Source organism: Callionymus lyra, chromosome 12, assembly GCF_982586985.1.
Source record: "Callionymus lyra chromosome 12, fCalLyr1.hap1.1, whole genome shotgun sequence".
Taxonomy (NCBI): Eukaryota; Metazoa; Chordata; class Actinopteri; order Syngnathiformes; family Callionymidae; genus Callionymus; species Callionymus lyra.
The window spans coordinates 11,748,872-11,775,207 of NC_141829.1; the positions used below are offsets into that span (position 1 = coordinate 11,748,872).

Genomic DNA, 26,336 nt, shown 5'->3' on the forward strand with positions numbered 1-26,336 from the left:
AGGTTAGGTTAGGTTAGGTTAGGTTAGGTTAGGTTAGGTTAGGTTAGGTATAAACTTAGAAAAAGGTAATTGGATTCCCATTCATTCACGCAGCATTCAAGAATTCAAACAAGGATAGAAGGTGAACATTTAAAGTGGATCAATGGTCCAGTTGGTTTACTTAAATCCTCTGCCATATGAGTCCATATTTCGTATTACACATCACACAATGGAGGCACACAATAGTGGAGATGACTAATGCTGCAGAAGCAGAAAAGCAAAAGTAGATCACCGCCCGAACACACTAGACCGGGAACAAATTAAATTGCCTGCTGGATTATTTCATGGGATGTAGAGGCGGGCAGGTCTTTATGAGCGTGACATTATATTAAAGACGACTCGGGGAGGAACTTAGTCAACAGTCGGGACATGTGGAGTGGAAATGGAAGGAAGACAAAAAAGATTTTCCGTCTGAATGATCGATTAACTAATCAAGTCCGTTCGTGTAAATACTCTTCTGCTCTTGGGGGTCCACTCAGTCTTCTGCCTCCGCCGGCCCAATGATCCGTTTCCTCTTTTTTTTTTTTTTGTGCTTGGAAATCAATCCAAGCATCTGTCCATCCTAACATCATGTGGGTCGTCTGAGTCGCTCAATATTATCTCTTCTTCAATTTTTAATGCTAAGAAAAATCAAGAACTAAACTTTTTGAAGACAGTTTAAAGAAACATCCATATAAAACACACATAAACCCCATATAAATGAGATTTAAGGCACGTCAGTTCATGTTTTCGTACTGAAATACTAACACACCAAAGGGCATCTGAAAATGTCAATGTCTAACTAATGTGTTCATTTAAGTGTCTCTTAAATCGATGTTGGACTTCTATTGTACTCATCAGTGTCTTTCTGTACAAAACTATCTTTTCATTTAAAAACTCATATTAGAAAATGATATTAAGCGCCCCCCCCCAGGTACATTTTCTGGAGATTAAATCTTGTTAACCATAACCACATCTACACTGCTGTGATCGGTCAAGCATCAATGTTTGTCACCGCACGTTATCAATCCTGGAAGTCTCCACCTCCAAGAGGTGTGTGATTTCGGCTGGCTGGAGGAGTGAAGCCATTATTACGTCATAATGGACTCTCGTAACCTCTCGTTCGCCCAGATTTCAGACAGAAGAGAACTATATGTATCGTCGTGATGAGGGACTAACTGGAATTTAGAATGAAGGGGTTGTTCAATGTTCATGTTTCATCTCCTCCGCAGACGAGGAGACTGGTCTGGAGGTTCACAAGGTCACCCGACCTCAAGGATTCAACACCAACCGCCGTCGCAGCAGAGCCGTCTTGTATCACCTGTCGGGACATCTGCAGAAACAAGACAAGAGCAAGCTTAAGATCAACAACGTGAGTGCCTCTGTTTGTTGTCCTACCATTTACAAGGACATCCTTTTACACTAGAAGAATAACATGAATTACTTTTAGTTTCTTACACCTGAATGAACTCTTTCTTTGTTGAGATTCGGTCACACTTTTAACCTCTATTTGAGCTAGACAGTGGCTACATCCAGTGTGTAAAAATAAATCAGATTATAAAGTACTGCCCATTTTGACCTATATTAGGTTCTATTATAAATGTAGCATGTCAAGGTCTTAATGAAACGGAACCCAAATGCAAGTGAGAGACTCAAGCAGAACACTACAGTAAATTTACAATTTGATAAACAAAACAGGGTTCAAAGGCGCAATAGAGAAGGGTCCAAAATCTCAATACACAAAGAAGAGTCCAATATCTCAGATAAATTGTCACACATGAGATTCTAAGATCTCACATGAAATGTCCAAAAACATCCACCAGCTCTTGGAATAATCAGGAAAGAAAGAACCAGAACGAGAAATCTGAAAAGTAAGAGTAGAAAATAAAGAGGTCAAAACACTTGCTAACAATAACTTAAATACTCAGGCACAGAGGCAGAACGACAGAATCCAATAGAAATCTGTTTACCATCCTTTAAGTCTATTGGAAGAGAAGGGTAGAAAACAGGAAGTGACAAACCAAAATAAAGGGAAACACCATAGTACATATACCATCTCAATTCTTTAGTAACTACATGTAATATTCCCTTATTTTTATCTTATTCAATGTACTTATTTTGATCATTTAAAAATGCACGGGCAGAAAAAATGAAAAGAATTAGGATGATTATGTTTGTATCACTCCAAAGTTTTTCTTGACACCAACCCTATCATTTTAATTTCCAGGTTATGTTTACAAGCAAGTTAGTCTGTCTAAAAAACATTAAAGTTTGTTGCAGTAGATTTGGAAGCTCATATCACTGACAGATGGTTTCAAGGTCCTGAGGAGTGCGCTCACCTCTTTTTGACATTGCGGTTAACAAAAAAAGAAAAACACTTTTTGATGTCAGCAGTAAAACAAGCGGGAGACCATATGGTGTGAATCCTGAAAAAGCAATGTCCACTTAATCAGGGTTCACTCATGTGATATTTTACCTGAGTTTGTTTGTTTCTTGACATTAATACTCTTCTTTGAGTTAATGATCTTGGTATCACGGCATGAGTGGAAGTTTGGATGTAAGGAAAACATAGATGTGAACTACACAGTGATGGTTCGCAGCATCACAGCAAGAATGTCACTGGTTCAACTATTGGATTGAACCTTCGTTCGTTCTGAGTGTCAGTATTTGTTGTGTCTTTAACTGGACACTCATCATTGGTTGATTAATGACTAAATTGTTAATTGGTTTTCTGTCTATAAGTAGACGAGCTTTCGGTTGGACACTGTCTCTTTCCCCGACAAGCTGGGAAAGGCTCTAACTACCTCATTAATCTCTTTAAAACCCAAGCCTTAAGTAATTTGTAATTGTCTTTATTTATCCATTACATTTGGGATTAGAAGGACGTAATAAGTATTATTGCTTTTGTAAAAAGTCATTAGAAACAATATGATTTTACATTCAAAAAAATATGTCAGTTGGTTTATCACTATGATTATCTACTATTGTTATCTTCTATGCAACTTTTACTGTGTGTCATCTTTTGATGCCATGTGAAAAACAAATTGAACTAAAAAACAAATTTGATTTTTCTCTTAAAATGTTGGTAAATATTCTTTTTATTTTCATATTTGCTGTAGAACTCCTTTGATGACATCTGTGGATTTCAACATTTTACCCAGAAATGGGTAAAATGTGTACAATTTGGTTCTAGTGGAAAAAGTTTTTTTTTTTGATTAAGACATTTGTGGTGCAGGAAAGAAAACATGAAAATGTCCATGTAGGAGTAATAATTGCTCTAAATATTTCAAACAAACAGGTAGCACCAAACATTTTTTGTTAGTCAATTAATTAATCAATTTATGGATATTAAAAAGCCATAGAATATTCAACTATTCAACTGATATACTCAGTAAATTAACCAACATGCTTCACTGCACTGCTCCACTCAAAAGCAAAGAAAATCTCAGTTAGAAAAAATAATTCATAACTCAAAACATTGTGTTATTATGCTCAGCGACACCTTTGAAAACCACCACAATATTCTGAAATATCAGAATAAATTGCCCATATTTTTTTTTATCTTTACTGCAAAACACTTGTTGACTGTATTATTCAGTCTCCATTTTTTCTCTGTAAGAGACACTTTTCGCAGTAAAAATATTTCATATTTTATTAAAATATTGACATGACAATCGCTCAAGGGTTTCTTAGATTCAATCGCCTCTCCTGCATGTACTTGCTCACACTAATAAGAGCTTTAGAAAGATTTAAATGACACACTTCAACAGTGAAATTCATTTGTTGTGTCAGCTTTCATCACCTCCCCCTTAAAGATGGATTGAATAGATTTCTATAACCGTGTGCATGAGAGCGCATCATTGTGCAACAGAGTCCTTGACAGAATGAACCACAAACGTCTTCAATGCCAAAGTATTTTCACTATCTTTGTCTTTTTTTTTTCGGTTTAATTTAGAACATGTTTGGAGAGAAGCCCCCAATCCCGGAGTACAAGGTCGCCGCCATACAGAAGTCTCGCTTCATCCTGCTCCATTACGGGGCGTTCAAGGCCGGCTGGGACTGGTTGATCCTGCTGGCGACCTTCTACGTGGCCGTCACGGTTCCCTATAATGTGTGTTTCACCGTGGGGGGGGCGCGAGAGGAAGGAAGCGGTAGCGCCCCACGAAGCCCACCCAGCGTCAGTGACATTCTCGTGGAGATCTTGTTTATTTTAGGTGAGATATTATCATTTATTGATGGATATTAACAGCATTATTTGACTACACCGGAGCTGATGATGGCATTAATGTTTAAAAATTAACATTTATTTCAATTAAAAAATGAAGTCATAAGAGAACTGAGCCAAGTAATGTCATTTATAATTTGTAATATCCTCCAAGAACCTCAATTGACAAACCCTTCAATAATACAAAAAAATTGGTTGATTAATTAGCATCAAAATTACAATAACTAAACACAATTTATTTCCGGTCAATATGTCATTTGTAGACTCTAATCATCCTTAGTGTTTATCAAAACCTTGTCCAGCTTCAGCAGCTCTTTCCCAAATGTCAGGTTTATTGAAAGAAAATATCAATCTATGTCAAAAAAATAATGTCTAAGGCTGAATTCATAATTTTTCAAGGTTGAATTATTAAAATATAATTTCACGGATATAAACGACATCATTTAGGTATATCGGAGTCAATAATGGCATTACCATTTATAAAGAAATGTTTTTTTTGAATGAAAATGAAGTCAGCCTTTATTATAAAAAGACTTATTTCAGAGCGGAAAGAAAAAAGGTTATGGCATGTATAATTTAAGAAGATTAAATGATGCGGCATTAAATGGATTAGCGGGAAAAAAGGATTTCTTAGAATGTCCAAAAATGGCAGAAGCTTAAAATGAACATTTTAAAATTAATTTAAAGAACCATTAACAGTCATGTCAACAAAAGGCAGATTTAATGGATGTACTGTATATTATTGTAAGGGTTAGGGTGAGGGTTAGGGTTAGGGTTAGGGTTAGGGTTAGGGTTAGGGTTAGGGTTAGGGTTAGGGTTAGGGTTAGGGTGAGGGTTAGGGTTAGGGTCAGGGTCAGGAGTAGGGTTAGGGTAAGGGTTAGGTTTAGGGTTAGGGTTAGGGTAAGGGTTAGGGTTAGGTTTAGGTTTAGGGTTAGGATTAGGGTTAGGGTTAGGGTTAGGGTTAGGGTTAGGGTTAGGGTTAGGGTTAGGGTTAGGGTTAGGGTCAGGGTCAGGAGTAGGGTTAGGGTAAGGGTAAGGGTTAGGTTTAGGGTTAGGGTTAGGGTTAGGGTTAGGGTTAGGGTTAAGGTCTGGGTCAAGATTAGGGTTAGGGTCAGGGTCAGGGTTAGGTAACATTGAAATAACTTGAGCTAGCCAATGAATACCTTTATATACATTAACCATCATTCCATTTTAAATTATTATTTTTTTCTGTCCATCTTAAATTACATCTTTAATATTCCGGGCACCAACAATTTAAAACAGGAAATGGTTACAGCAGTATCCTAATACTAGTATTAATAATTAATAATGGGAATTATGAGAGTTTGTCTAAATATTATTCCTTCTGGATCCTATTACACTAACATTAATGCAGAAAGATCCCTTTTTTTCCGGCGACTATCTTCTCTGCGAGTGTTAATCACGGGGCTCCGTCTCCCCTGCAGTGTGATTATTATCACGTAACAGTAACACGCTGTCACATTTGCTGATCCCTGCTATTAGCCACCGCTGTTGTTCTCCTCCGCAGATATTCTTCTCAACTTTCGGACCACTTTCGTGAGCACGACGGGTCAGGTGGTCTACGACGCCCGCTCCATCTGCATACATTACGTGACCACTTGGCTCTTCGTCGACCTGATCGCCGCCCTTCCCTTCGACCTGCTGTACGCTTTCAACGTCAGCGTGGTGAGTGGACTGGAACAAAACACAGTTTGGTTGGAAAATACATTCATTTTATACTACATTTGTACTTCATTTATAAGGTTCAAGTTCCTGAGGAGTGCGCTCATCTCTTTTTGACAATTCTTAAAAAGAAACCGGCAAATTAGTAATCATTTATTTTTTACTTTTCAAAAACATGTATGGGTTTTATATAGCGTTAACAAAATGTATTTCTCCACATTCTATACATTCTCACAAATACTGTATATACACTCTTAGAAGCCTACATAGTTTTAACTTCTTAATAATACAACAAGTAGATGGACAATTACCGAGTATCGAAAACATGCTCAGTCTTTCGGGGCCAAGTTTCGGTACTAACACATGATCAATGTTAATGATAATGTGTGGATTTTTCTCAAATAAGTGTCAAAGATGGGAAAATCACATTAATTTGTCACTTGTTAGCATGTACTCTTTTGCACTGGAAATAATTTGGAAACATCTTGGAGTATAAATTTATTCAGATAAAAAATAAAACTCAATATTTGTATTATGTGTAATGTAATTTTCCTTTATGTGAAAAAGTGTTGTTATCAAAGTGAAGGAGTCGGTATTGGTTCTAAAATTTGAACATTTCCGATAGACTCTCTCAGTAACGGTGACCTGAACGGCTCTCACGATGCTTTGCCGCCCAGCCGACCAAACACAGCCATAGACCGCATTTGACATTTACACAATCAGTCATTACTGAACAGAGCAGTGAGTAGAAAGGCATCATAAGAGGTCCTTGTTTTTATGGCTCCACAAGTAAGGTGGGTGCAGTAATTATTGCCTCCTACAAGCTCAATGGTTTTGATGATTTTTTTTTTCTGCTGTTCAAATAAATCAACTGTTTGTACCAGACAAACAAAGACCTTTGCTTTTCCTGACGGCAGCTTGATTCAATATGAATACCATGTGCACAGGAAAATCTATAAAACAGTGAGGTGAATCATGAGATAGCGATCTGTAAAATCAATCATGATATTGTGGAAAATACATAAAAGATATCAACAGTCTGATGGAAATATTTTCACAGTACTTCGGGGTTCACCTGTTGAAGACGGTGCGGCTGCTCCGGCTGCTGCGGCTGCTGCAGAAGCTGGAGCGATACTCGCAGTACAGTGCCGTGGTCCTGACGCTGCTGATGTCCATGTTCGCCCTGCTGGCCCACTGGATGGCCTGCGTGTGGTACTTCATCGGCCGCCGAGAGATCGAGAGTCCGGGATTATGGGACATAGGTCAGTGATCACACATTTCACTGTTCCGTGATCACTTGAAAACTGGTGCATCTTGGATAACATTTCATTTTTACTCGTATATTTTTTGTGAAAGTGATAGCCTTTTAAATTCTATATAAAATTGTTGGTATAATAGTGATACCTGACAACACCATTGCTTTGGAATCCTCCATGATGAATTGTCGTGCTGGTTCTTCTACATGGTCACATGATCCCCTGGGCGTTGCATGATTGGCTTAAAGTACAATCAAGTTGCTCAGTATTCTTTTGGTGATGTCTGGAAAATGTATTTTTGAATTAATGGAATTACAATATTAAATGTTTTAAATATCAAATGTATAATTGTTTAATTCAATTCTTTTTTTTTTAAATATGAAATTCAACCTTTCAATATACAAATTATTGAATTAAAGTATTCAACAAATACAAATGAAACCTTTCAAGTTAAATTCAATTAATTGAAAAAAAAAAGGATTCAATACTTAAAAAAAACCAAATCACTTTAACCATTCTAATCACCCAATTTATAGAAACATAAATAAGATGTTATTTACTCAATAGGGTATTTTTGTGCGTCGTAATCGACACAATGTTGTGATGAAACTCACAAGTCATCAACAGTAAGCTCTTCTTCTGATGTCGATGTGTGATGATTCAGTGGAAATCATTCTACTTCCAACCCAATTTCCCTTCAAGTTAATGATTCCAATTCTCATTTCTGGTGCTGTTAATATCCTGTGACTAATAGATTTGGATTAGAAATCAGGAAAATTGTTGAGGCCCTTTCCACTACAGTCCTGAGGAGATTGTGGCAGGTTTCCTAAATGCATATTAAACGAGATAGTCTTCTTCTATCTATTTTAGATAATGAACAAGAAATGTTTTTCTTTGAGGCATATTTTACACGAGATCCTGATGCCGAGAGACAGACTTTCTTGTGCCTCAATTTGCACAAAGACCAATGTCTTTAATAAGACGCTGCTTTATTGATATTTCACCAGCGTCTCCCTCTGTGGGGAATGTTTGGTATCATAGGGGTGACATAAAAAGCCTGCAAACAACCAGATAAATAGATGCTACAGACTTTGAAGGGTATAGTCTCTATGGATTGTTTATCTTGCATTTCTGTCTGTTGTTGAATTGGTGAGGATAACAAGATAACTTGTGTTGTTTCGTCCTTTATTTAAAATCTAATATAGCTTAATGAAACACAAGCAGGATTTTTTCTTTGAGGTGAATCCAGGTGATGACAAGGACAAATGTTGTTGACCTCTTTACAACAACCTTTGACCCACTTGAATGCCTTTCAGAAGCTATATTGCAGAGAGGAATACAACTCAAGGCCAGTTGGCTCACAGTAACACACACTAAAGGGCCTTCATGATGCAACCAAATGCATTTTAATGGATTTTAAGGTCAAAGGTGAGACGTGCAACTGCTGCCTCATTGCACAAGAAAAGATGCTTCTTTACTTCACTGGCCATCTTGACATTGGGCTTTAATTGGTTTTTATTTCGAGGTCTAGTCGATGTCAAAAGGTGAACAACTATTATAACTTGAAACAGTAGAACATAGACATAGTGGCGACAAAAGCAGCTAGAGTGGTAGAGAAAGTCTCTAATTATAAAACAGTACCGTCTAAATTTGCTATTAAACAACAATTTTGATTTACAAGAGGTGAAAATAATGTGCAAAATGGATGGACTGACAAAACATATTTAAAACTGACCTATACAGATGTCAGTGTTTAATATAAGATGAGGAACAGAGATCATCGATGTCAACAATTAAACAGAGGCTTCCAATTACAGTCAAAATGACATTTTCTCGGTGAGTGTTTAATAGTTTAATAGAGGAAGACAAACTCGAGACAATACAAATATATTTATCCTCCAAGAATGAAAGATAATAATAAAACCCCAGTAGTACTTTATTTGACCAACGGTTCGGTAAATATTCATTTTGTTCGGACATAGACGGCTAAAGTCTTTTGGACCACTTGTGCCGGTGCTTCAGTTTATTTCTTTACTACTAATACTATATCCGTACTATGAATCTACATTTGCATTTAAGCATAAGAAGTTTATATTCTCAGTTGGTAGTGGATAATCTTTCAAAAATAGCTCTGAAATGTACAGAAAAAAATACATTGAGACATCCTACTGAATGACTTTAGTAATATTGTATCCATCAACAATAGAAATAGGATAAATACTGAAGCATCAATAGAGGTGGTGGTAGATTTTTAGGAGCAGGGGAAGTAGTACAGCTCAGTAGTACTAGACGCATTCATGCGTTTATTTTCATTCCATTGACTAAGCCTGGAGTGAAATACGTTGTTCAGGCAGAATACAAAAGTATTATAGTAGTATTATAAGTAGTAGCATTTTAAAACGTAAAAGCAGCAGCTCTTAATTCTTTAAAAAAAAAATTGAAATAGAAATAATACCACATTCATACCCAAGCTCTGCGTATAAACATTGCAAAGGTGATAGTGGCAATTACACATGACGAGTGTCTGCGGAGCTTTTTGCTTAGCCTGGTGTTTTTACCTCAATAGTATCATAGACAGATGTATTATTTATGTGCGTGTCCATGTGGGAGAGCGACAATTTCCCTGTAGATTATTCCCCGATATTTCGTGCTGAACAATGTTTACGAGAACACTCATTATTTCCCTTCGAGATCGCTAATCTCTCTGAGTGATTTCTAAACGCGCCTCATTTCCCACAGGGAGCTGTGGCGGTGAAGGAGCAGTGAGAGTTCAGCACTGTGGACAGTTCAGTGGAGAAGCCGCACTCACAAGAGGGAGGACAGGGCTCTCAGCAGTATGAGTGATCACATTACATCCACTCCATTGTTTCAAATGATCTCCGAATCTAATAATAATTATCTGCGAGAACACATTTCCAACATATCTAACAGGAAATGGAGAGCTGAAAGTGTGTCATTAAAAAACCTCAGATCCAAAGTTTTTTAGTCATCACCAAATGAATAATTCATTAAAAAACCGACTTGTCAAAATGCCACACTTGTAAATCTCAATTAAAACAAAAGATAAAAACATTAAAACTATTTTTTTTTACTATTTATTCTTCAATAGAGTTCCTGTCTTGACGGGAGGTGAGTGCGAGCTAATGAAGAAGTCATTAGGAACTACTCAGGGGTTAAATCCTCTAATGTTGGCTGACGGAGTGTAGATACAAAACACAAACACACACAGTGACACAATCCCAGTCGAAGCTACACAATGTGGATATTATGGGTGAATACAATTTCTGTCTTTTTGTGTGCACTTTTCATCCTTCTCTGTCAATCAGAGGGACTCGAGTCCCCTCAGAAACTCATTTTAATCAAGACCAAGAGGCTCGACTCAGGCCTGTATTGTTCTCTGATTATGGAGAGTTTCAGTCTGTTTGTCCCCAGAAAAGTTCCCCAGTCGCTAAGGGTAGCAAGTTATAACAAACGAGCCGATCCTATAGAGCGCAAAGGTTCAGCTAAACACCTATATTGATCGCAAGTCAATTATTGGACAGTGTTTGGTTTTGCTCAAGGTTTCTGCATGTAAAAAGGAAAGGTTTTCTGGCCATTGTCCTTTTTTTCATCTTCACTTATATAGTATTTGAAGTGTTTTGTACTTGCTGGCTCCTTCAAAGGATTTTATTTTTCAGATTCCTTGTTGTTCCTTGTCTTGGGCACATCCTGATTTATTTTGAAAGTCTTGTTTTCCACTTCCCTACCACTAACTTATCTGTCTTTGTTATTTTTCTGCCATAATTTTACAAGTAATTTGTTTCACCTGCCTTACTTCCTGATGAATATAAACCCGGTTTACCTAATGTAACCTCGGTTCTACGAAGGCCCTCCAGCAGAGCTTAGCTAGTGGGTGGCCGGAGGGCCTTGCATGCATGACCCCGCCACGACCAGACTTTTTTAGGTTGTTTATACTTATCTTCTGTGTGCTAAGATCTCTTGCGTTCCCTTTTAGTTTCTCTAATGTAAGACAGTTTGTATGTTTTTTTACTTTACTTTGATTTATTTATTGTTCCCCTGAACTTGCCTGATTTTCACGTATGACCCACTGCCTGGGTTAAAGTACCTGCCTTACTTGGTTTTGCACCCAAGTTCATCTTCACCAGCCCTGATAGTATTGTTTCTGAAAGTACTGTTGAGTTCAGGCAATTTCAAATTCCTCAAACCACACGTCAGGATCTTATGATGACTCAATATTTGTGGTTAACTATAGGTAAAAATGTAACTCACAACTCCTTATGAACATCCTTACGATTAGTATTTTATTGACAAAAGTTTGGGTCCACTTAGAGATAGAAAAGGACATCCTGGACATGACGTCGGTATCATGTGAAACCAAGTTTTGTAAAACCTTTCCCTAAGTTCCGCGATGATTAGTGTCACCAGTTCCAAAAATGCTATTTCAGAGGAATACCAGCAGACAAATGTACACGTTTTCTCAACATCTTGTCCAAAACCACCTTATCTAGGCCACCCAATGCTTGGTTGATGTATGGTTCACCTCAGTCCACTGTCCTCCTAGTCTAGCAGAATTCTCGACAAATAAACAAATGGATGAGCTTCATTTGCTCTTTTTCCTTCTCCTCTGCAGGATGGCTTTATGAGCTTGCCAAGCGTCTGGGTACCCCTTATTTCCTCTCTCCCATCCTGTCACTGGTGCCCACGACAGATAGCGTCCCTCCAGCCAACAGCAGCAGCCCCTGGAACCTCTCAGGATCAGACTTTGGGACTCAGGTGTCCTGGAACTCCAGCCAGTATTACAGAAACGTGTCCGGGGCGGAGGCCCTGCCAGCGGCGGGAGGCGGCGGCGGCGGCGGGTCCGGGATGCTCACCGGCGGACCCTCGGTGCGGAGCAGCTACGTGACGTCGCTCTACTTCGCCCTGAGCAGCCTGACCAGCGTGGGCTTCGGGAATGTTTCTGCCAACACGGACTCGGAGAAAATATTCTCCATCTGCACCATGCTCATCGGAGGTAAAGAAATCAACTTCTTTTTTCTGAAAGTTTTCCAAATATTCATGCTCGTGATCGACTGATATGGAAATTGATGACAAAAGATCAATGAAAAAATACTAGCTATTACATCTGCTTTTTTTTTTTTAAAGAAAACCATCCTAAAAAATTAGCAAATTGCTTTTCTAGGGTTTATTCACTTTATTCATTCAGTTGTAGACAAAGTGGTTGATATGCTGAAGATATACTTCAATCAATACTTAAATGAAACATCAAAATAAAGCAATAATCCAAAGTGCCATCGACAAATTTGTTTTTAAAATGTTCCAAGGTCAGCCAAAACGACTGTTGACCGTGGCTGTAAGAACGAGTTAAAATTGAGCGAAGAATAGGAAATATATCAGCAAAACAAATGTTAGAGGAATTAGGTGTGCAACCTTGACTCACAAAAAACATGTTTCCATTATGACATTACAAAAACTTAATTTTTTTCACATGACACATTTTCTGGATCTTCTAGACGTTCAGTCTGGAGTGTTGGATGCATGCGTGTTTTGGCAAGAATCTAGCGATACGATACGTATCATGATACAGGGACAAAGATACGCTATATTGCGATATATTGAGTATTATATTAAGTTTATATATTTTATTAAGAACTCCTTTTATTATTAATCCAAAATACGTCCAAACATCAGGTTTAAATTTCAATAAAGTTCTACCTAACCTAACCTAACCTAAAAGTTAGTGAGGTTAACTGAATCCTCTCTGAAGTCTCTGTAGGAGTTTATTGTTCCTTTAGCTGCGTCAGGACATACTGGCTGCTGCCATCGAGCAGTCAGAAGTTTAATGGCGACACAAAAATGAACAAACCCTTTGAATATTTACATGTTAATTGTAAATATAGAAATTGAATATTATTATTTTAAACGGACTTAACTGAAATGTAAACCATTATAGAGCTCCGATAGAAACTAAAATATGAATTAAAGCAAAAAAATAAATAATAATAATAATAATTGATAAAGTATCATGAAAACAAATAGTGTGATAAATCACTTTATTGATATTTTCTTAAGATCCCTAGTTGGCTTGTTAAAAGGTTGTTTCTGAAGCCGAACTGTTCCACCTCCTTTGAGATCCAGCTGATGGCCTTCCTGCCGACACAATACTGCATCTTCAAATCCTTCAGGAGGTTCCAAAAATGCTGAAAAGAGCTGGATAACTGCAGTTTTCTTGAAATCAACTTTGTGTCATGAATGAGGAACTGGCTCCATACTCTTTATTAATATTCTTAATACGTTACTATAACGTTTTCCATCAGTTCTTCATATGTGAGAGATATTAAGACTGTATTTCACGAGTGGTGTCACTTACTGTCTTCTGTCCTCAAACCATCTGTTCCTTCAAATCTCCCCAAGCAGTTGTAGCGCTCGATCAACTGACCGTCATAGTAAGATACAAGGATGTCAAACTCAATACATTATGGATGTAAGCAACTATTTAGATATTTTTAAGAGTCGAACTCATGTTGAAGGATTTGACGGGTCTTGGCCGAAGTCTATTAGTATTAGAAGTAAATTACATCAGACTCTGGCATCTCGACTTTGTGCTTTTAGATCTGACGTTGCCTTCGACTCACTGTGGAATGTGTGTTGGCTTGAAAGTCACCATATCTAAATGTTTCCTGTCATAACTGTCAGATGCTTGTTATACTGGAGCTATTTACCACTTATCAGATCCTACCTTAGACCTGAGGCTTCACTGAGCCCGATCCTGTTCTCCATTTATATGCTGCCTCTGGGGGTCATTGACAGATAAATACAACATGACTTTAAACTCGTTGGCAGATGATCTGCAGATGTATTTAACCAGACAATGGATTTTTTCTCCTTGTCCTCCTGGACAGCAAGTCAATGAATGACTCCTCGTTGGACTTGTTGCTACAAGACTATTCTTTTAAATTGGAAAAACAAGCGGGTGCAGTGGTCCAGGTCGCCTTCTTTCACTTAACAACATTGACTGAGGTAATGAACACGTTATCTTGGACCACTGCATCTCCCTGTATTACGGCCTTGATTCGTCGCCTCCAGCTGGTTCTAAATGCATCTGCACGTCTGGCGATATGCCATGTGATCAAATCACCACTGTGGTCTCCTCCATGCACTGACTTCCGTTTTGGGATCCAATTTAACAATCCATTGTCTTTTTTTGGTTTAGTCCATGACATCTTTTAATGGGTTGGCAGCCTTATACTTCTTTGGGAGGCTTTTTTTTTTCTCGTCAGGCCCCTGTCTCCAGAATAACCTTCTACATTCTAAAGCCTAAAATGATCAAATACTATTTCCTTTTACAGTTTTTTCATTGGTAGTAATCTCAAGCTTTACTACTATGCTACATAACAATGATTTCTATTAGATTTTGATTTTAAAATGTTACAACGTAAATCAAAGTTACATAATAGGTTGACGAAAGGTCTGTTTTCTAAAGAAAAAACCTTGAAAATAAAGATTTGATTTGCTTTTATTTCATGTTGAATTAGCTTTCTCAACCCTGTGTTCCACCTTGTTTGCTTGAGACGAGGGGGTTCTTTAAATAAAGTATTTTCCTTTGACAAAAGCTTTAATACCATTTTTGTGGAGGCAGTAATCCACTGGAGACGGAGGTTCAGCAGTTTTACACCACTAAGTCCTGTAAGCGCTGCACTTTTACAACTCAAGGAAATACAACTAGAGCTTCCCGCTGTGTAGAATAGGATTTTCGCTGTGAGGATAAAGGGGATATGAAAGAACAGCTTCTAATTAAAATCTATACATCAACACAAGACAGTCCATGCCGTGTAATAAAGGAACGTCTCATTCTGTCTCGCAGCCCTGATGCACGCCGTGGTGTTTGGTAATGTGACGGCTATAATCCAGAGGATGTACTCGCGCCGCTCGCTCTACCACACTCGCACCAAGGATCTGAAGGACTTCATCAGGGTCCACCGTCTCCCTAAAGCTCTGGAGCAACGCATGCTGGAGTGTTTCCAAACCACCTGGTCAGTCAATAACGGGATTGACGTCAACGAGGTAGGAGACGCTTCAGTTTTCACGTCATATGCAGATCACAATGCTTACTGTTGTATATGTATTTAATTGTTGCACTACTTCTTCTATTGCCAAACTTAACCAGTGTATTATTATATGAAAGTGTAATATTATGATGTTATTTTATTATCCCTTGTGTTATCTCAGGGTCGAGGTGACCCAAAGGCCCGAAAACAAATGTTGTGTCAAAGATGAGAATGTAATGAAAATATTTGTAAAAGATGAAAAACATATGTAGTGGTGGAGGTGTTTCATCTTCACCCAGAAGAAAAACAAAGGATTAAACAATTACATTTGTTTTTGGCACTTCAGGTCTTGACCCTGAGATAACACAAGGGTTATTATTATTGTACTTTTTTATTTATTTTTTTGCACTGTATAATCTTAAATGTATTTCTTCCATGAACTTTCTCTTTGAACCCTTAATATTTGATTTGTTTTACATGTTTTCAACTTTTTTGAATGAAAAAAAGTATTTGAAAATCACGTTTTTATCAAATTTTAATTTATTTCTGTTCACATGATTCCCCCGGACATGAAATGCAACTTAATAGATGGATTTTTGGGCATTTTTTCAACTTTTTTGAATGGAAAAAAATAATTTTATTGAGTTTTTTTTATTTTTATTAAGACTTCAGAAAATTTGCCTGCACGTTTAAAAAAATAAAGTAATTAAACTTTGAGCCTTTTTTTCTATCTTTAGAGAGTATGATTTTTTGGGCATTTAAAAGAAGTGTAAAAGCAGATTTCTGAGACTCCAGAAAAACAAAAGTGATACTTTTTTATCTTTTTTGCATTTCCTGCTATGATGATTTTTTTTTAAATATGAGGGACTCATTGTTTTATAATGAGTTTTTTTTAAGAATTGATTAATAGTGACTCTTACAGGTGCAGAGGTATTTGAATAAAACATTGTGATTTGTATTTATTTATTCCAAGCATGCAGTTCCTGGTGTGTTTATTGTCTGACAGTCTATCTTTCAAAGAAACAAAAGATCACACTGAAGGTCACAGTTTGTTGAGGTTTGGGGGCTGAAAAGAAAAAGCTGTCAGCACGTTCTTTGCTCAACTCACAAATAAAACCCTCCTTCTGAACAATGAACTCTGGTTTTGCAGCTGTTGAAAGATTTCCCAGATGAACTGAGGGCCGACATAGCCATGCATCTGAACAAGGAGCTGCTGCAGCTCCCACTGTTTGAGTCGGCCAGCAGGGGCTGTCTGCGCTCGCTCTCGCTCATCATCAAGACTTCCTTCTGCGCCCCGGGCGAGTTCCTCATCCGGCAGGGAGACGCCCTTCAGGCCATATACTTTGTGTGCTCCGGATCCATGGAGGTCTTGAAGGACAACACTGTGTTGGCGATACTCGGTGAGTGACTTTTTCCGTTAACAGGTGAATATTTAACTTGATTTTAAAGGATTAATGTAGACAATGAAAAAGTGCAAAATGTTCTCATTCACATTAAAGAGGTCTGAGGAGCCTTATTTTAATAAATATAAAAGTCAATAAATAATTGGTGTGATACACTTAAATATCAAAACATTTATCACGTTACTCGTTGTTGATATTCAACACGATTTTCCTTATTTTAAATTAACATGCAAATATTCAAAGCATTAGTGAATTTTTGTAGTGCGTTCAAACTTCCAACTAAGTGCAAAAGGAACAGTGATATTTGCTTGATCCCAGCGAAGACTGAGGACGAGAGGATACCGTTGAAAGTACCTACGACTTTGTCAAGAGTCATGTGTTCTGTAAATTCTGCAACATTAGAGTCAAGTACTCGGAAAATACTACAAATATATCCTTGTTACTAAAGTATCACAATATATTGTATAGTTAACCCTGTATCGTGATACATATCATATTTGCCAGATTCTTGCCAATACACAGCCCTAAAAAATTTTTTTTTTCGAATATATGAAAAAAAAGTTTGAATTGTAACCCAAGATTCGCATTGTAAAAACACTTGGTATTGAGTAAGATTTTTTTACTGACACAATTAAAAAAAACAACAAGATGAATTTGGTTCAATAATGTCAACAACCTCCAGGATTTTCACACAATCTTCCCAAAAGAAGGGATTTAGGAAGCCTAGAGGTTTAGCTTCAAGAGTTTCCAAGAAGACTTGTGCGTTCAAGTGAAGTTCCTCTATTTGCTAATCTGTTCAGCACAGAGGGGTTATCAGTTTTCCCTCTGGGCCGGAATCTTCTCTCTCCCTCTGGACGTCCAGCTCTTATTACTGTTATTGTTCAGTATGGAGATATCATCTGTCCACTTGCTGTTTGGACCACCTGAATTATTCATGGTCTGCTGCTCATCAGAAAACTTGGCAGAGTCGAGGGAGACTGGAACTAATCCCAGCTGGCGCTTGACAAGAGGTGGAACGAACTCTGGACAGGACTTCACAGGGATCACAGAGGCGTACGACCAGGCACACTTACCATTCAGAATTTCACATCGCCCTGTTTCACGTAGTTAAGTGGATAACTGGTTAATACTTTTGAGATTATGAGGGGCTGTTTAGTAAAAGGTTTGAATGATGAATTGTCGTTGACACTAGAGTGTGTATTTGGCAAGAATCTGGCGATACAATGAGTAGCACGTTACAAGGGCGACAATACGGTACGTTGTGATAAATTACAATGTAGGAACAAGGATCTATTAGTAGTATTGTGCGAGTACTTGACTCTGGTGTTGCAGGATTTACAGACAGCATGACTCTTCACAAAGTCGTAGGTAATTTCAACTGTATCCTCTCGTCCTCAGTAACTGCCAGGATCAAGCAAATAAGACTGAGACGAAAGACTTTTGATGAAATATTACCGTTTTGAAACCAAAATATATCCAAACGATATAGTATTGTGAAATAACTACCGTGATATTTCGCCGTGTCGATTTTTTCTGACACCCCTAGATGACAGAAGTTGAACTGGAAACAAGAGTGGGATTTCGTTTAGTTATTTGGTTAAATACTTGATCCAACACGATCAAATACTATGTCATTAAAAGTGATGTATTCTGACTCCAGAGATATAAAGGAAGTAGTTAAGCTCATATACTGTACATGCATGACACCTATTTAAAAATAGGTTTTATATGGAGGAACTGATAGGAACCTTTATAGATTAGGTTGACAATAATCAGACTCATACTTCCTGTTACAGTTTCACACACTTGAATTAGCACCATTGGCTCTTGAATCAAACGTTTTTTTTACGACGTGTCGCAGCTGCCGTTGTTTGATTATACAATGTGTCAAACATGTTGCGTCTATTGAACGAGACCAAGAGAGGCTTAACCTCCATCTTCGGTAGATAATAACGTGTCAAACTATAGCTTTAACGACGAGACATGTGACAGTCATGATCAGTGGGTTCTCGATGCTAATGAATCAAGACTGTCCTGTGATGTGGGTGGATAGAGTGTGTGTTTGGATTAATGCTGTTCTATGGAAGCATGATTTAAGATCTTCCGGAGCGGGGAAAAGTCAGCAATCATCTCTCAATTTGGCAGTTTCAGTCGGAGTAATTTCACAGTGCTGAGCTGAGTTTCATTCAGTCAGACCTGCAATCTGATCTGGATTTAAGTGGAAATTTCAATGATGAAAGAGTGGAAGCGAAAATGAGAAAAGTAGTACAAAGACAGATGAATGTTCAACAAAGAGCGGACCGGACTTGGAAGAAGCATTGCTTCTAAATGTTTAACTGTGTTTGACACACACTGAGAAATCCCCTAATTTGAATTAAAAAAGATTCACTCTAACTGGTTAAGCTTCGTTACCTACTTTCAAGTTCTTTGTACGTGGAAACATTTGGCTTCTAGTAATGTGTCTTTTCAGTCAAATACATTTGTTTTTGTCCGGTTAGGAAACTGACTTAGAACTGAAACTCAAAGAACATGTGTCAGATTTGCAAATTCTCTACTAAACTGTTTCGGTCGCGTCTTTTTCCATCCGTCGTTATTTATTTATCATCATACAGACAAGACAAGATGTAATAAAATGGAAATACATAGACTAGAATGAATGGTTAGTGTTCTTATGTGAGTAAACCTGGTATCTGACATCCCCCTACATCTAGTTATCTTTTGAAATGTTTAATCATTCAGGCAGTTTTCCTTTTATATTTGATTAAAATCTGCAAAAGGCCAGTGGGCAAATAAGACCCATAAGAGACAAAAAGGTAATCTGATATGTGTCAAAACCGAGCACACAGATTAACTTACTGATGAAATGATGATGCTTCATCGGCAATACAGCACGAGATTGGAAGATTGATTGTCAAGACAAGGCCCGGTTGCCAGGGGAGCGAAGACAGAAGCGACAAAGAAGCCGCCAGTCAGAGGTCTCGGACGGTGGAGCAGAAACAAGAAAACACAAATAGTCCGTGGGGAAATGAGGGGCAGGTTCTGCATGTAGGTAACAAATAATCTGACTCTCAGAAGGTTTTACCTGCAGGGAAGGCTGTGATTGGTTGATTGGCAGTGAGTCATTGTAAATTTGTTTTTTTCTAAGAAGCATCTGGAGTCGTACCCAAACATAAAATGTGGCGTCATCATGTCCTCGGCTCTGTTTGCTCACTGAATCTGTTACCTTTAAACAGTACATTATCAATCAACCGAAATTAACCAAAATTTCTAAAGATATCGACGGAAGGCAGAGAAAAATCGTCAGCGCCATTTAAAAATGGATCCGTTCATCATCTGTGAACGGCTCCTATTTAAGAATCAAACCATGAGTCAATATTAAAAACCTTTTCAGGGCAATTAGTTGGTGCTTTGGCTACATGTTCCTCCACCAGGAAGCTCTTAGTTAACTATTCAAGGAGGCTTTTTTTTTTAACCATTTTTTGTGTGGAGAACACTGACAAAATGGAATCTACTCTATGAAGTCTTTCCGGGTTTTAAAAAAGGTTTACCGTACATGAATTCAGAAATGATGAAATTCAGATCAGATGTCTACCGTCGAGATCTCGTAATACATTACGACCGATTTACTCTAAAGCCGTCTTTGTAATAGTGTGTCAACCTTGAAATGAAGTCACATCACAGTAAACAATCATTTTGAAACCATGAAATGAGAATCAGCAAGAAGGGGATTATAATAATTCAGAAGTAAATTAGCTTTGTTGAAGAAATAATAAGGTGTTTTTAAAATAAAGGAAATCTGTTTATTTTCGGGCAACAATGTTGCATGTTCACTTATAGCCTGGGGGGCGTCTTGTTTTATTTCTGTGTGGAATTTGTATGTTCTCCCCTTTTTTATGTGGGTTTACTCTAGGCACTCTGGTTTTTGTGTGTCCTGCAACAGACTAAGGATCTGTTCATGGTGACCCCTGCCTCTCGCCCCAATAAATCTCGGACAGGCCTCGACCCCCATAAGCGAATAAGCAGCAGGGAATAAACGAATGAATGTTTGACATTTTTAAGAAATGAGTTCACTGGTAAGTGAGCCGTCCTGGTCCTCATGGACTGATTGTGTTCCTTAATGGTATCAGTAATTACAATCATGACTGATTGCGTCATCAGAGCTCTACCTGTGCTCAGTCGTCCTTCTTTCTCCTTTAACAAGAAACAACATCACAGCAGGGCAAATTACAGGCATTTCCAGCCGCCTGTTAAGGCACCTCGGTCCGCTTGTTTGTGATAAACTGGACCGCGCGTCACTCCGGTTCCTTAATGATCCCCAGAGCTGCGTCGAGGAAACAAACAAGCAGAAAATTGTTTGGTCAGACTCGGGCGTCGCACCTCGGACACGAGCTCAGACACATTTCACGAGCCCCGGACGAAATCTAATTTCCTTCTGGTTGTGCTTCAAAGCTTTCTAATCCGGCCGACCAGCCGGAGCTTTTTTTTTCAGAAAGGTGTACGTGCAAATGCGGCGTAGGAAGAAGGTGTTAGACGGAATAAAGGGCGTGTGTGCGTGAGGACAGATGCACGCGTCCACGAAGGCGTTTTCTCAAAAGGTCAAGACGTGTCGAATTAATGGCTCGCACCTGCGTTTACGGCACGGATGTGTTGCACAAATGAAGTGGATTCATCATGGGATGCCTGCATGAATTTGATCCTGATTAACACACACACCATCTATTGATGGTAGGCAGTGCCGTGCAAGTGTTAATAATGAATAGATCTTCCATTATTAAAACACCTTGATTTATCATGCTGAAGTGTGGACGAGCACACACACAGGGAAGGCTCTCCTCATGGCGCCGTCCATCATCCACCACCGGCTCTGAATCCTTGAAAACTAAACAGGGCTATTTCCCCCGTTTCACCTGCGCTCCAGGTTAGGTCAACGGCGTTTAATAATATGTGATCCGAGCACTAAAGATGATATGATTATTGGATGTCCGTGAAGGTTCTCGTTCATCCGGGTCATGGTTATCAAAGTGATTCGATACAAGTCAAATGGACCGTGTCGCGTTCCAGGAAGATGTTTCACATCTCTTTCCAAGAAGCTTCTTCAGTTATTTCAATTTCCGAAGAAGCTTGCTTGATCCCGGCGATGACTGAGGACGAGAGGATACAGTTGAAAGTACCTACGACTGCTTCTTGGTTACAAGAAATCTTCACAGTCCAGTCCAGTCGCCTACTTCGATAAATTAATGGACACAATTCTTCTAACAATTCGGAATAAAGTGGTCTCTCGTTTGTTGCGGGACAAATGCACACAACAAAATGAACATTGCAAATTAGATGCGACTGCACACTCAGCAACGTTGATCTGAACAGCTCCCATAATGCTTTGCCGCCCACCAATCACAGCTACCCTCCCTTTTGACATAGCAACGTACAATTTTAATGCAGTATTATAGCGACCAATCAGCCGTCCCTAAATAGGGCAGTGTGTAGAAAGGCATCATGGGAGTTCTTGGTTTATTTTTGGCTTCAAAAGTACTGTAGTTAGTGGCTGCGTTTAAGTGTATTTGCAGTTCAAATATATCACCTGTTTGTAAAGGTTTAAACAACGAGTTTGTTACATTGAAACATTCAGTACCGTGTGCAAATAAATACATCTGTAAATCGATAAGACCGCAGGAGAACCGGGATATATCGACCATTGTATATAATTTAGCTTGGGCTAACAATAAAACGGTAGAATGTTTCGTTAAATAACTTTTAAAGCCATACCCTGTGAGACAGGCATGAGCTTCGGTCGATGTGTTCAGTGCTACTCATTCACAGAGGAGTGCAAGAGTAAGAAAGCGTCCGTCTGTAGAAGACGAGCCGGCAGGATGAGTGTGTGAGGAGGCCATCTTGTTCAATCACTCACAGGGTTCAGAGTGGGGTCAAGAGGGAGGCGTCGGGCGTAAGGACGGCAGGATGGAGGGTTTTATTGCCGCTGATGCTCACGTTGTCACCCACCTTCTTCTCCTTGTATCACTCTAGCTTTTCATCTCATCTCAATCAGCCGCTGACAGCCTGACACCTACACTTTCTACTTTTTCTTCCTCCTGTCTCCGGACAATAACTACTCCCCGGCTCATTCATTAAGGTCCTCTACACTGCTTCCTGTCGCCTCTTTTCTTCATGAAAGCCCACTCGCTCGCCGTCTATCCTCCAGTTGTGTTGGGATGTTACATAAGTAATTGCAGGTTTGGATCCTACAGTGGTAACGAGTTTGATGTTGTATTGGGGACAGGAAGTAGATGTAGGATAAGATAAGGAGGTTGGGAGTCCAGTGGAGAAGATGGTGAAGAACACTTGGTTGAGGATCCAGGTGAAAAGAGCTGAAGATGAAATAAACAGGCAGAGGCTTCCCGAACGGTTGGGAAAAAAAATGATTCCAAGATACGTACATAAAGAAGAAGGTAGTTTTCCATACAAGCAGATCCTTAACACATCTTAAAGGGAATCTTAAATTCCAAATGGCATTCATTTAAATATATAAAATAAGGCTATAATGCCTATTAAAGTGACTTAAAACACTTATCTATTTATTATTTTGAAATCATTTAAAAATTGACGCAAAATACCAATAGCCGAACTTACAAAAAGCAGATTCATGAAGCAACCTTTGACTGAGATGTTTGTCTTTCTCCATGGCCGAAACCAGTACCAGGTGTTCGATGTCCTGCAGTATTTTGCCCAAAAGATCATACTTATTGATGTCTATTTAATTTTTTTCAATTCAATTCAATTCAATTCAATTCAATTTTATTTAAAGTGTCTTATCATAACAAAGTTATCTCAAGACACTATACAGTTGAAATAAGACTACAGTTGATTAAGGAAAAATAGATCCCAGCAATTCAACAAAGAGCAAGAAACAAAACACTGTACAGTGAGCTATACAGTGAGCAATGGCGAGGAAAAACTTCCTTTTAGAAGGCAGAAACCTCGAGCGGAACCAGACTCATTGTTGACGGCCTGCCGCTTTGACCGGCTGGGAGGAAGGATGGGGGGGTAGACAGATGGATAAGGAGAGGAGTGAGGGAGGATATAGTGAGAGAAAAGTGGAGAGTGTAGGAGGGTCCATGGGGGTGCTGGAGAGAACTCAACCCCCCAGCCCCAGCACCGCCCCCAGCGCAACCCCCCATCCACCAACCCAGCCACCCCCGCCAGCACCTGCCCCCACGCACCATCAAAACCCCCCCGGAAACGGGCCACCCCCCCGCCGGCACACGGGGCCATCGCGGCACCAGCGGTCACCACCACCAGGCCCAAGGCACCCACAGGCCCCACCCGCCGGACCCCCACACCCGAACCGGCCAAGCCAGAACGGCCCCGGCGAGAAAAGAAGGATATACAATATTGTCAAGTTAGTCTTACGTTATTATGAAAGTCTTAAAAATCATTTTAAATTGCCTTAAAGTAATTCAAATTTCCATGATTTTCTCACCCTCATGTCGACAAAGGGTTGTGATTATTTTGATCCGTAATATGTGTGTTTTTGGAGTTATAGACAGATATGGTGATATCATGTCATGATAGCTCATTCTACAAACAATCTTAAAATAAAGACTTAATTTATTCCCAATGATTTCTCATGTCGGGGCTCCAATACAAGATGGACATTACAGACGAGCATTTAGATGTATTTCTATGTTTTAAGCACGTCTTTCTGGACGAAGAAAATGGAACCCTATTCGGGACGGTCATATAGACGTACAATTTAATAATCCCAACCCTTTGTCCACATGAGGGTGAGTAGAAAATATCACTTCAAGCTATAGAAACTCTAAGAAGATTCCAGTCAGACTAGCGAGGGAGATTCTGGGTCAAAGGTCAGGTAGGGAACAAGTATGGAAGATGTTGATGGTGGAAGTACGAAGTGATGGTCAAATTATAGTTTAATTTTTGTTACTTTCAGTCACATAAAAGTTGCAGAAGGGCCAAGATTCGGTGAAACATTGTGTGTCCTTCACCTTTTATGTTTTCATCGCACTGACGAAACAATCTCTCAGTGGTGAGTCAAGTCTGCTCTGAACCGTCAGTTTCCGAGCAGGTCTTTTGATGAGTAACTTTTTGGTTTTACAGAAGCAAGAGAAGCTTCAATCTGGGGAACATGTTAATATCCACACTATGTATTAGGGATGTACATTAATCCTGATTGGTTTCCATGATCAAACATCTCAGATTGTTGAGGATTATTACATTTAAAATGTTGCTGCCGTTTTATCAAGCAATGGTTAGAACTGGTAGTCAGCCGACCACCAGGGGGCCACAATATGGTCAGTGTTTTAATTAAAATATGTAAAATAACAATAATTGACAATCTTAAAAAGCATTTTCTTTATTTATTTATTTTATTCAGTTATCTTTTTCTTTTTGTGATTTTTGTAAAATCGTTGTATGTTTTGCCATTCTTATGCTGCCGTACTATGTATTGGTGTCTGTTGCATTAAACCTCACATAGTTTAATAAGTTTTATTCCTTTGATTTCGATTTTAAATACACCTGAGTGCTTCAGTTGTGTCTATTATTTGAGATTTGACTATTCTATAAACAATAAATCACAACATACCTTGAACTCCTCACATGTCCTGAGACAAGAAAAAGGTATTTACTACTTATTTTGACCGGTCAGTGAACACAACATTAATCCAACACCCTGCAAATGTACAGATTATATACCAGATTGTTTCTATCAGCATCACCAATGGATTTGGTCCTGCACCTGAATGGAACAATTATTTTCTAAATGAAAAGTAAAGTCCTGGAAGAATGATTCAGACAAAAGGTCTGTCTCTAACTAGCTCCGGGCACTCCAGTAAAATAACCTGGCTTTCTTCCTCGAGGTCAAACTTTTCAAGGAAAATGTTCTTCTCTCTGTGGAGCTAAGTTTTGTATATCAGTTCAGGGACCAGTGTTTCATCTAGACTTACCGACCGAGTCACTTCTTTATTTCCCTGCAAGCTTTTGAAATGTTGAATTGTTCCACGATGTACCCGAGGCTTCCTAGAATCTGGGATCTTTTAGTGACATCCAGAAACATGCTAGCCTTGGAAGACGCTGCCAAGGCAGCCGGTCGACTGCAGATTATGTAATTAAGTGAGAGGTTTTGTGAGGGAACGATGGGCAATGGTGCACACCAAATCGGGCTTTCACGCTCCAATGTAGTCGCAGTGATATGATACTGGCAGAGAACTTGGATAGAATTAGAAGATGTTTGGAGATTTTATCTGAATTCCTTTGAATTCTCATTCTTTAAGTCATGAATAAGACATGTTGATTTTGTGAAATCAGGATTTCCCCCTTTTAGCAAGTGGATAAAAGTGTTTTTAACTAAAAAACATTTTCTGAATAGTTCATACTAGTGAGAGTCCTTTATTCATCCTTGTATTCATGGACTGACAGTATCCATCAATTTCATTCCTTTATTATTTATTATACACATTTTTGTGTGTATTTATTTCCTCTTAGCCATGAAAGAGGTTGTATTGATATTAATTTTATCATATTTTTAGATTTATTTTGATGTTTTCTTGTCTATATCACTCTTTCCAATTGGTTATTTAATACCTCATTATGAAACTCCTGGCATTCCATAGATTCTGCAAACACATTTTGAAATAAGCAGCTTTTTCTTGCAGATGTCTTGAGTACATTTTGTTTAAAAAGGACAAATAAA

General features: G+C 38.7%; 1 protein-coding gene across 1 annotated transcript in view; it reads left to right on the forward strand.

The window, feature by feature from the left end:
- kcnh3 (potassium voltage-gated channel, subfamily H (eag-related), member 3) overlaps window positions 1-26,336 on the forward strand; it is a 109,094-nt gene that overhangs the window by 72,342 nt on the left and 10,416 nt on the right. Inside the window, exons 4-10 of the mRNA XM_087804335.1 lie at window positions 1,251-1,390; window positions 3,974-4,232; window positions 5,772-5,929; window positions 6,987-7,188; window positions 11,813-12,193; window positions 15,044-15,243; window positions 16,378-16,627. Of these exons, the coding sequence (XP_087660461.1) occupies window positions 1,251-1,390; window positions 3,974-4,232; window positions 5,772-5,929; window positions 6,987-7,188; window positions 11,813-12,193; window positions 15,044-15,243; window positions 16,378-16,627 (1,590 nt within the window). The remainder of the gene's footprint in view (window positions 1-1,250; window positions 1,391-3,973; window positions 4,233-5,771; window positions 5,930-6,986; window positions 7,189-11,812; window positions 12,194-15,043; window positions 15,244-16,377; window positions 16,628-26,336) is intronic.